Below are 12,714 nucleotides of genomic sequence, written 5' to 3'. Positions count from 1 at the left end.
TTTTGCACACATCAAAAAGCAGTTATTGATTTCTGAGGTAGTTCCCCTCGCGTTTCTGGAGTACGTTTCCGAACACGATAATGCATTTCTACATGATACATAAACTCATTATTTTAACCCAAGACTGAATGAGATTATTTCCAAATGATCCTAACGATGAGAACTATAAGTGACACTATACTAGATGTGGAAACACTTAACAGAGTGCAAGGGAACAGTAGTCAATGGAACAAACATACAATAGTATAGAATTTTAAAGTAACTGCGTCCTGCTCAGTCTTTTGTTTTCTGTATTGTGTTTTGTGTACTATTGTTTGTCTGTTTGGCTTTTTCTTTTTTAGTCATGGCTTTGTCAGTTTATTTTCGACTTATAGAGTTTGAATTTCCCTCTAGTATCTTTCGTCTCTGTCTCTCTTTTACCTGGTACAATTTCTTGATATAATAACTTTTTCATTCACAATCGGTTTTCCACTTGTGCATGTGTCATTAAAATAAATGAGACACCAAAGGGGCATTCGACCGTAATACGTCTCAACAAAAACAGATAATACCATACACAAAAATCAAAACAACATCACAGTAAACATATATTATAAATAGTTGGGAAAGAACGATTCGTTTATCCTTTTTTAAGTGACTTTTAGCTCAAACTTATTTTCAAGATCTACAAATGGAGTCTTTAACGTGTATGTATTGATACTACAGATACAGCTAAGTTGGCCTTATATCTAGACTTTCATCTAGAAATTGACAATGAGGGTCGGTTAAACACAAAACTTTACGACAAAAGAGATGATTTCAGCTTCCCAATTGTGAATTTTCAATTTCTATGTAGCAAGATTTCAGCAGCGCCTGCATACGGAGTATACAACTCCCAATTAATACGATATGGCCGAACTTGTATTTCCTATCATGCTTTCCTTGATAGAGGATTGCTACTCACAAGCTTAAGGAAGCTATTAAACCAAGAGCTCCAAATGGTGAAGTTTAAATCATCCCTTCGTAAATTTTACGGACGCGATCACAAGTTGGTTGACCGTTATGGAATCACCGTTTCACAGATGATATCGGGTATGATCCTTATGTCGTAACTACAATTCCATTCCCTTTTCACGAATGTGACCTACCGAATTAGACTATTTACCGGATTTGTAATAACATAAGCAACACGACGAGTGCCACATGTGGAGCAGGATCTGCTTACCCTTCCGAAGCACCTGAGATCACCCCCAGTTTTTGGTGGGGTTCGTGTTGCTGTCTTCTGTACTATTGTTTGTCTGTTCGTCTTTTTATTTTTAGCCATGGCATTGTAAGTTCATTTTCTATCTATGAGTTTGACTCTCCCTCTGGTATCTTTCGTCACTCATTTTTTTTTAAACACTCTGTACATACGTCAATCATTTTAATTTATAGGTAGAATAATGTGCGTATTAAAAGCCGTCTAATCAGGACAGGTACCCATGTCCTACTCGTCATTTATTCAACACGAAGCAAAACATAGCTTCCTGTATCTTTATAAATGTTTAAATGTTTTTTTTTTTCTTAGATCTTCTGAAAAATCAATAGTGTAAAATGCTATTTATAAAATTTCATCACCTTGCTTGTATTTCTTACTTCAAATATAGCACGACCATATCTAAGGTTAATTATTTATACGTAAAGTTTATAGTGTGATGATACATGATTAAACCAACCTGAATGTCAATAATCACAGAGGATATATGCCAGTTAAACACAGCTGTATAAGGGCGAGTCTATATACCAATTAAGCACAATTGTATAAGGGCCAGTCTATATACCAACCAAACAGCTGTATAAGGAGAAGTCTGTATCTGTACCAGATCAGTTCAACCTTAATAAGGCAAGTCTAATGGCAGATCAACACAACTGTATAATGACCAGTCTATATATCAGCCCATTAGGTGTATAAGGGGAGCTTGTATCTGTACCAGATTAGTACAACTTTAAAAAGGCAAGTCTAATGGCAGCTTAACACAGCTATATAAGGGCGTTCTATATACCAATTCAGCACAGTTGTATAAGGGTCAGTCTATTATATACCAATCCAACAGGTTTATAAGGGTCTGTATCTGTATCAAATAAGCAAAACCTTAAAAAGACAGGTATAATGCCGGCTCAAAACAGCTGTATAAGGGCGTTTCTATATACCAACCTGGCACAGCTGTATAATGGCCAGTCTATATGTCACCCAAACAGCTGTATAAGGGAAGTCTGTATCTGTACAAGATCAACAAAACATTAAAAAGATAAATCTAATGCCAGCTCAACACAATTGTATAAGGGCGAGTCTCTATAGTAACCCAGCACATTTGTATAATGGCGAGTCGCTATAGTAACCCAACACAATTGTATAAGGGCGAGTCTCTATACCAACCTTACAGCTGTATATAGGGAGTAGTCTGTATATTTACCAGATCAACATAACCTTAATAAGACGAGTATAATGCCAGCTCACCACACATGTATAAGGGCGAGTCTCTATAGTAACCCAGCACAATTGTATAAGCGCGAGTCTATATACCAACACAACAGCTGTATAAGGAGATAGATATTAGAAGATGTGGTATGAGTGCCAATGAGACAACTCTCCATCCAAGTCATAATTTGTAAAAGTAAACCATTATAGGTCTTCAACACGCACCCTTGGCTCACACCGAATAGTAAGCTATAATGGGCCCCAAACACGACTATGCAAAATCAGTTAAACGGGAAAACCAGCGGTCCAATCTATATAAAAAAACGAGTAACGAGAAACTTATGAACCACATCAACAAATGACAACCACTGAACATCCGGTTCCTTTTAGTCTGTATCTGTAGCAGATCAGCAAACATTAAAAAAAGACAAATATAATGTCAGCTCAACACAACTGTTTAAGGGCGAGTCAATATAACAATCCAGCACCGTTGTATAAGGGATGTCTGTAGACCAGTCCAACTGTATAATGAACACTTTTTACAAATAATTTTCTGTGAAAAAAAATGTACTTTTTTCAATTAATTTTGTACGTTAGAAACTAATTATGTACTGCTTATTCCTCGTGCACTTGGCGCTTGGAAAGGTTTAATATTGGAATGCGATAATTATTGTCGTTATTATATATCACAGCATCAAAAAGCGTTTCATTTGAAGAAATCTACATCTAACTTACCTGTCACGTTATCTTACTCATAAAACATTGATTTTCTTAAAATGTCAATACATGAAATTATTAATAATACTGATATGTACATGTGATTGAACATTTTTAATAATACCGCAATATACCTCTGCCTGGCCGTGTCACGTTTGTATCAACTCCGTACATCTGCTAATATAATTCAATATTTCTTTAAAGACATTCATTGAACACACGCAGATTAACGGGAGGCTATATAGTATATGATCGAACAGTAGTACGCAGAAAATGAGACGCAAGGATATGTATTTCAATTAAAACAATAGTGATTTTTTAAAGGAAATTTTAAAATGTAATTTAATATGTGTGTTAATTTCTTGGAATTATCAAAATCGTATTTTTGTGAGGAAATTTCAGTGGATATAAATATGTTTCGGTAAAAGATGCAAAGGGATTATTATTATGATGCTGACGACAGCTGGGATAAGTCAGGTAAAGAAATCGATACGTTTTTTCCATTTATTAGCTAGACTTGTTTATTTCACAAATCTTACAAAAATTTTGATACATAATTACAATTGTGTCTGCTGATGCATATTGAACAATTGTTTTCTTTTAGGTGAAAATATGAATATTTCTGAAACATTTTGTTCATATTTTTACTTTCAAATATTAATTAAGAATGTATATGAATCATGAAAAAAAAATGAGGAAAACAAAAAGCAAATTTTCAGGATTAGATAAGTTCATATACAAAGAATAGTAAGTTTTTCTCAATCAAAGTATCTGAAATATGAGTGTTGATATCGTTGTCTAAAAATCGCTAAACATCTGGTATTCTAATATGTTCTAGAAGTAAGAATCTAGAGAAAAAAAACAGAAATTTAAGGATACTAGGGTGAAAAACTTAATTATAATTCACATCAAACCTGTTCACTATAAACCTCCCAAAATGAACTTTACAAATCGAATTCAAAAAATGAAGAAACGTACACTCTCAGATATAGTGACACTCTAAATTATTCTAATTGAAAGTACGTCTCTCTGTTGAAGGTCATACGGTAACATAGAGTTGCCTAAATCAACGTAATTTGGACTCCTATGGTTAGTTGTCTGGTTGGCATTAACATGACACCTCCATATTTTATAAAGCAGATTTATGTAAATTAAAATATTGCTAAAGCAAGAAAAGTAATCATCAATTTATTTATTTAGCATGATATAGACCGAATAATTGAAATTTGGATAACACCCTTTCCCGAACAATAGCATTATTGCAACGAAAGGACATGCTCTATATGTGAGAGTAAATTACCTTTAATTAGACAATTTATTGATATAAGGAGCGACAACTGTATGCAGCAAATACTGGATTTATAATTCACAAAATATTCAAGTTTCGAGATAATACAAATACAGAATATTGTCTAGCAGGCTACAGACCACATTTCCCATCGTAAAACGTGTCGGAATCCTAGCTTTGACAAAATTACTGACTGTCTTGTTCAACGCCATACCTAAAACTTATTCATTGATTAAAATGTCTGTGATTATAGACTATAACTCTACCTGGCTGGTACATCAAATATATTTCTTCCACATAAGATGGGTTTTTTCATTGACTTTACTTCTGCCATGCTTGTTGATCATTTTTCTTACTACTTTTCCATTGTTAGACATGTCTGTTATCATAACTCTGACTATATCTCTGCCAGAATTTTCCCACATCATATTTCGACATATCTTTGTTAAACATGTCCGTATTTATAGCCTAGACCTCCACTATCATGTTTGTTTATTATCATTTCTCAGATTTTCTTATTGTTTAACATGTTTGAAACCCTAGCTCTAACCGTATGACTGCAAAGCTTACCTATAAAGGACATTAGACTTTCCCCTTTCCAACCATGCCTTCAATCATATCTCTACTTCAACTAGGTATGTTCATCATGATATCTCCGGCTATTGTTAGACATGTCTGTTATTGCATCTTTGATTTTACCATTGTCACTCCTTTTTTATAATCACGACTCAGACTTATCCATTGTAGACTTTTTTTTCTATCACAGCTTAGATTATAATACCTTTAATATCAGGTTTAATAACGGTTCAGACTTTTCCAGGTACAATCCTAGCTCTGACCATACGATTGCTATGAATGCTCATCTTTATAAATCCACATTTGTCATATATGTGTTTATTTCACAATTACAAGTCGATAGTTACAGCTCTGAATATACTTTTACAGGGCTTGTTCATCAATACAGATACGGGATATCCATTGTATACATAAAATTATCTATACAAATTAAGGGAAATATGGTATTTTTTTGTACAGAAATTAGGCCGTTAGTTTTCTCGTTTGAATTGTTTTACATTTTTCATATCGGGGCTTTTATAGCTGACTATTTAGACTGTTTTGCTCTTTGTTGAAGACCGTACGGTGACCTATAGTTGGTAATATCTGTGTCATTTAGTCTCTTGTGGAGAGTTCTCTCATTGGCAATCATACCACGTCTTCTTTTTTCTTATATATGATTGCCAATGAAACAAATATCCACAGGTGTTCAAATGAAGTGGATTAAAGCAAGTATAGGTAACTGTATGGTATTCGGCAATGCTAACCATAGTTTTGATTAAACCTTTACCAATCTTCCGGCCTATTAATTATTATTGAGATATATTGATCATAACTTTGAATGTACCATAACCTCCCTTTAGCATTATCAGCCCTCTTCTGACTTGATCATAGCTTTGATTATATTATCACCACTCCCTTTTAAATTATCAACCCCCTCCTGTCTATATTTAGCAGACATAACTGCTATATTCGTTTGACTTAAAATTTTACAGGTTTTTCCACGTAGTCTGCAAACTTGGCTCGAACTACACCATCATCACATTTCTTTCTTATCCATTTGAGGCATTTCTGTTTTAAAAGCCCTGACTAATGCGAGTGAAAGCATGTTCTGGACCACAGTTCCTGCTTATCTGTTATAGGTATATATGTTGTTGAAGACCTGACTAATACTATTGAAAAAAGTAAAATCACAGAAATACTGAACTTCGAGGAAAATTCAAAAAGGAAAGTCCCTAATCAATTGGCCACATCAAAAGCTAAAACACGTCATGGATAAAAACTATCATATTCCTAACTTGGTACAGACATTTTCTTAGGTAGAAAAGGCAGGTTCCTCTTAATGAAAATCTAAGGAAAATGTAGTCCGATTCATTTATTTTGTACAGATTAAAGTAACCGAGCATCAACTCTTCTAATGGAGTCCGAAGGCAACCTGTTACATGGATTAATTGCTTATAAATTTGATAAGTTATTGTTTTCCAGTAATGATCTATATCATTCGTTCCACCCACTCTTCGGATCGAACTGATTGACGTATTGTTTGACACATTGTTGACATCTTGTCATTAATAATGTTTTTAGACAAAGAGATGTTTCACTCAAAAATTTATGTTATTTTAAACTTATCTTTTTTTATGAATAACAGTTGCTTGCATTCAAATGGGTGCATTAATGGTCTAACAAACTCATCCTTTTTTTATTTTCACAAATGTTTCGAAAAAAGTAATATGCCAAAACTCTAGATAATATAATGATTTTATTAACAAAATGTATGATAATGAGTATAAAGATGTATATTTCCTCCTGTCATCCTACAACCATTCATTTATCTTCATTGTCATATAAGTTTTATCAAAATCAATATCTTATCCTTAGTGGAGTTATCTATAAAAATATATATATATATATTAAATATCTAATAATTGAACATAGAAATGCTCCCCAAAACCACAAATAACTGCAGTAATACACAGAAATTTAAAAGTGCTATTTCAGTTTGGTTTTGTTCACCAACAGGGATTTCGATTACTTTCATTTGAAGCAGTTTAAACACAATTTCTTACTTAAACATGATTGAAAAAAAATCTTTTGGCCTGCTAGTGCGTCATATAGTAATTTACAGGTTGTTCGACTGTTATTGAGGTTGTGTTGATTTAGTGCAATTTAATAAAGGCAACAGTAGTATACCGATGTCCAAAATTCATAGATCGATTGAGAGAAACATATCCGGGTTACATACTAAAATCGAGGGAAACACATCAACTACCGGAGGAAAACAACGAAACAACAGAAACACTGAAGTGCAACAAAAAATAAACGACAATGCAACATACATAGAAACTATTAAACTATTAGATAAAAACTACCATTTTCCTGTCAGTTTTTTTTACAGATATAAAGGGCGAATACGCCTGAGGGATATTTTACTTAGATGTGCATGCATAGAGCACATTCGTCACCTAGAACATTTTTACAGCTTTAACACATGACTGTGAAAAAAAATATTAAACAAAATGTTTTATATCTAATTATCATACATACATTTAACCTTTGATTCTAATGATTATATAAAGGAGAAGGAATAATCAGAACCTTCACTTTGTTGGTCACTTGAATTCGAAAATATTTGTTTTTAATTAAAACCTACGAAATGACATACTTGAGATATCAAAAGACATTAGTCCATCAAATATCGGTATTAAAAAAGTTTTTATTTTTGTCTTACATATTTGCATTAAGTCTTCAAACTTCTTGTTTTTATGCGCAAAAAAAGCCTCATTTTGAAATCGTGTCATTAAAATATTAAGATCAGTGGTTGTCGTTTGCAGTTTTATATTATATTTGTTGTCGGTTAATCACATTTTGTACATAAATCAGGCCATTATTTTGCCCAGATACTGTGTAAAATTACTATTTTCAGTCAAATATGTAAATTTCAAAATGTTCACTTTCTATCGTGCGTTCAATTACCTAAAAACAACAACTATAAACAGTTTTTGAGAAACAAAGGGATGATCAAAGTAAATCAAAGTTTTTTAACAAAGTTTTCTTTGACGTTTGTCACTTTCAAAAATCCTTCGAACTGCGGTACACTAATGTTGCCTTTATTAATGCATCGAAAGAGAAATACAAAGATGTTCCCTTTAGTAATGTCATTATGTACTTGTATTCATGCAATGGAAAAGAGGCACGTACTTTTTTGAACATATGGCCATCCCATCTCCTTTTAGTTTCATGCAATCACCCTCGCCTGTTTCTTTATTCAAATTCATGTAAAGATATTAATATGGTTTTCAAGATTTAGAGAAAACAAAATACCAACAATGGCTTCATCAAAATAAAATCTAAATTATATATAGATAATACATAAAGAATAATCGTCAATGGATCCACCTCGTTTCATCCTTTTTTCCAAGATTGAGATGGCAAATAAAAAGCAATTAAACAGGCACCGTGAAGCCAATGTGTTATATATTAAACACAGAAAACAGGTGAAGATACAGTAATTAAAGCAAAGTGTCCTGCCTTGCCATTTTTAAGATGCAAATTATAAATGCATGTGCATGTTTCCTTTTGATCCTGGTGGCCGTCAAAACAAAATAAGATAGTCTGTTGTTAGTAGTGGATCATTGACCCAACATTGATTCAGCTGGAAATCTCTTTGTGGAACTCATTAAAACATAAATGATAGATTATTGGTTTCTCAAAGACACCCTTTTACTTAATGGCTACCAGTTTTATAAATTGCAAAGTTTTCTTCCTACAGCAGAATCTATTATATTGTTATAGAATTGAAGTGTATCTCTTATACAATTTAACGGAAGCAAAAGCTAGGTAAAAGCATAGCCCAAAAAGACTATAGAAACGACCATTGATTTTTGATGCTTTGTAATGGGGGGAAATACACTAGTGGTTCGAATAAGCCGAGGTTTAATAATCCATTTATATTAACACTTATTATACTGTTATTTTTGTCACTGATACAAGACCCTAGAGAATATAATTGGTTGACCGATGATATTAATTAACTACTGAGAGTGTCACAAGAACAGAAAACCTATTTAATTGACACTAATTCTAATTTACGATTTTTATTATAGACATTTTTCTTTATTTCTAGAAATTATTATGACACACAATTACTTCATAAAAATAGTTCATTTGGTGTATTATGGTTTAATTTATATTACCATAACCACGTTTAAATAATTTAGCTATCAAATTAATTCAGTTTTGAAGAATTTTTTAAATCAACATATTTTAAGTTTATTACTTCATTATGAATTCTTCTTTGACCAAGAAAATTTAGCAATGCACTTTGTTTGAAAAATTCGAAAACTTTGAAGGAATAGAAATTCAACATAAATATCTAGAACCTTAGGTTGGCTTTGAGGAAATTAGCCGATCATAGTGCAGTTTATGAATGATGCAAGGTTTGTTTACAAATTAAAAGCGCATATCAAAAGCAGAATGACTTCCAGTAAGATTACAGAAAATTTCTGTGGACAAATGAAGTGATAGAATAAATTGAATTATTGAATGGAAAAGCTAACTGTTGCGTTTTTCCATTCTATAACAAATTTTGAATTAAACATGGTCCTTACTGCAGTTCTTGAAAGAGTAAAAGTAAAAGGTACTTCTGGCTTCTAACAGTCAGTTTCTTTTCACCCTTATTCTTCTTCTTCAACTATTTATTATGCCATCTCAAATGGGTAAAACACAGATTACACTGTGAAAGTGCAAGGCATTCATTCCGTGCGGAGCGATTTTCTTTTCGAACTGTAAATATAAGAGAAATTATTTAATTTTGGAATACATTGATATTTTGGATTTCTACTTTATTGTTGCTTATTGTTGATTGAAAAATACATGTGATCAATTCTTTTAAACTATATTCTGGACCATAGATCATCTATTTTCTCTATATACTTGTATTGGTGGTTTTCACTGAACAACATCTGTTATTTCATACAATCCAAAAGATACTTGATGGTGCATCTTTTAATATTCATTATGGTAATTCTAAAAGTCATGCCATTCTATTGCCAGATAACAGTTTTATTTGATGAGCTTTACATTCAAATAATGAAACTATATATATAATATTTTCACGAATTGTATGAAGACACTTCCTTGGCTATTTTCAAAATTTTGAAGATATTTTATTTCCTATTGGTTGGATGTCACATTGCAACACATTCTAAGATGACTAATGATATCGTTCGGATTTGGATAAAATCTTACTATTACTTCAGTCTTGGTTTTCCTCGAATGAACATATAACAGGCTAATATTTGAACTTGGGATTATTTTTAATTATGGAATTTGCATAATTTCTTGTGCTTGAAATTTTTAATAAATTCCATGTATATTCGGTAGTTTAATGTTCTGTTCTGTTCTATTACAAAGAAGATAGTATACATTTTCAATAGAATGTACTGTGCCGGGCACAACACTATCTATACAAAATACATTGTGTTATGAACCATTAAAAACATTATTATACCAAATAAACATGGAATTTATTAAAAATTTCAAGCACAAGGAATTATGCAAATTCCATAATTAAAAATAATTCCAAGTTCAAATAATAGCCTGTTATATGTTGTGTTACAATAAGGATATCGTTTTTGATAACCGCATCCATACGTATGTAACTTATTGTTTTTATTTTGAACTTAAACCATCACAATAATCATATATATAGTAAAAGCAATGGTATTTTTATAAAAATTCCATAGATTATTTTCCATGGAACAGAATGTTTCGTCTGCCGCTTAAGGAGCCACAGAGAAATGAAGTAACACTTTACGAGTTTCACTACTGTAATTAAAGAATCACTAATCAAGAATTACTTGGGATAGAGGGTTAACAGATTTTTCCTCCAGCAGTAATATAACTAATGAATAAAATCATATTCTTTATTTAAAAATTGAAACTAGGGAATAGATTTTCCGATTAATTTGCAATATTGCAAAGGCAATTACCGAATCGGTAGTTATAAAGCTAATCAGAAGCTCAAGAGCTAGCCAAGGGTTACAATCCACGTCAAAAGAACACATGACATGTGTAAGAATACATTACATGGTACGTATAATTGACCAACCAAAAAGGTAAAATAACAAAAAAATCGAATTCGAAGGGAAACTCAAAACAGAATTCCCTATATAAAATGGCAAAAACCAAAAGCTCAAGCACATCTAACGAAATGAAAACAACTGTTATGTTATGACATGGTACATACATTTCCTTATCTTAATACTGGTATCAGTTACTAATACCTGCCGTTTTCTTAACCAAGGCAACTGTACTCAACTTTGCAGGCCTTTCTACTCACTAACATATAATTATTAGTATAGAAACTAAAACTACTCGTCCTTGACAGGGGATAGTATTGGTTTCCAACGTATTATCTGTCGTCGTCGGTAGACTATTTAGCGATGTTTTAAATTACACTGTAACTGCCATACATTGTTCATGATCGAAAGACAAATCAGTACTTGATTTCATAACTATAGTTTAAACATATTATATTTGCAAAAGTAGCAAAAGGGATTGGACACAAGTTATAACAACATTAGAGACGTCCTCTCCCATAACTATGACAGAAAGGCAAGTTATAGTTGACCTTTCGATCATAATCTTTGAACTCAACATGTTTATTAGACTTATTTAAGAAGATTATAATTATTAATCATATTGAAGTTGCTCAAACACTGCGTCTCGTTTTGGTGATCAAAATAGATTTTCTTTTATAAATGTGTTTTTGTGTAATTTTGTTGGATTGCTTTCTCGTTTATGTCTATGCGAGAATTTATTCATAAATATGTCATTTTGAATTTTATCTCGACATGACACTTCAATCTTTTTAACAGGTAGGTGTTAATAGAACAAATTAAAACTTTTATCTTTAAATATAAATATAGTTCAACTGAAAAGTTTGCGAGTTGCCATTTGATAGTGTTAATTTAGGTTGTGATAACAATGTAGAAAAATACAAACTGTTTGTGCGTTTGTCTCTATATTATTTTATTTTTACTGCATTGCTTTTGCATTGGCAAAATTCTCTCATCACATTCTACTCAAATGAATAATTAAAATTTTGTTGTGGTACGATGAGTTATGTATATTAAACGAAATAATTCTAGCTAAACAACTGCAAATGCAAAATCATTCAAAGGAAATTTTACCTATCAATTAAAATGAAAGATTGTTTTAAACAAATATAAAATGACTGGTTGATAGATTGATTGGCTGGATGATTTTTATAAATTCAAAGTAATCCAGACTGAATAATAATTTATTGAACGAGTAATTTTATATTTTTGTAAAAGTTTAAGCTAAAAGTTTGTGCAAATTTCAAAAGAAAGGGGATGTTGGGTTTGTGCCATTGAGACAGAACACTTAGCGACACAAAAGTAAACCAAAAGTAAACCAAAAGACATCAGACTCTAAGCTAGAATACATCTTTTAGAATAAAAAGAGGGTTTTTTTTTCAAATAAGGAATTTTGTCCATTTGATCAAATGTTTTATCAACTTATGAAGTTCAATACAGACATCAATAGTCCAGTAGATGAAAAAGATACTTGATATTTGTGCATTACTAAACGTAAGAGGCTAAGATAAAAACAAATATTATTAAACCATTTGTAAGTGGTATTTGTTTACAATAACAATAATTAATGTATAGACTGATGGTGTTACATGGTGTTA

The 12,714-nt window shown here is 31.8% G+C and overlaps 1 protein-coding gene across 1 annotated transcript in view; it reads left to right on the top strand.

The window, feature by feature from the left end:
• The first annotated feature begins 3,298 nt into the window (after nt 1–3,298).
• The window catches only part of LOC143064717 (voltage-dependent calcium channel type A subunit alpha-1-like), a 206,669-nt gene continuing 197,253 nt past the window's right edge, over nt 3,299–12,714 (top strand). The window contains exon 1 of the mRNA XM_076237765.1: nt 3,299–3,631. Within this exon, the coding sequence (XP_076093880.1) occupies nt 3,583–3,631 (49 nt within the window). The 5' untranslated portion in view covers nt 3,299–3,582. The remainder of the gene's footprint in view (nt 3,632–12,714) is intronic.

This window comes from Mytilus galloprovincialis, chromosome 2 (genome assembly GCF_965363235.1).
Source record: "Mytilus galloprovincialis chromosome 2, xbMytGall1.hap1.1, whole genome shotgun sequence".
NCBI classification, from domain to species: Eukaryota; Metazoa; Mollusca; class Bivalvia; order Mytilida; family Mytilidae; genus Mytilus; species Mytilus galloprovincialis.
This window is presented reverse-complemented; position numbering and strand designations above follow the sequence as displayed.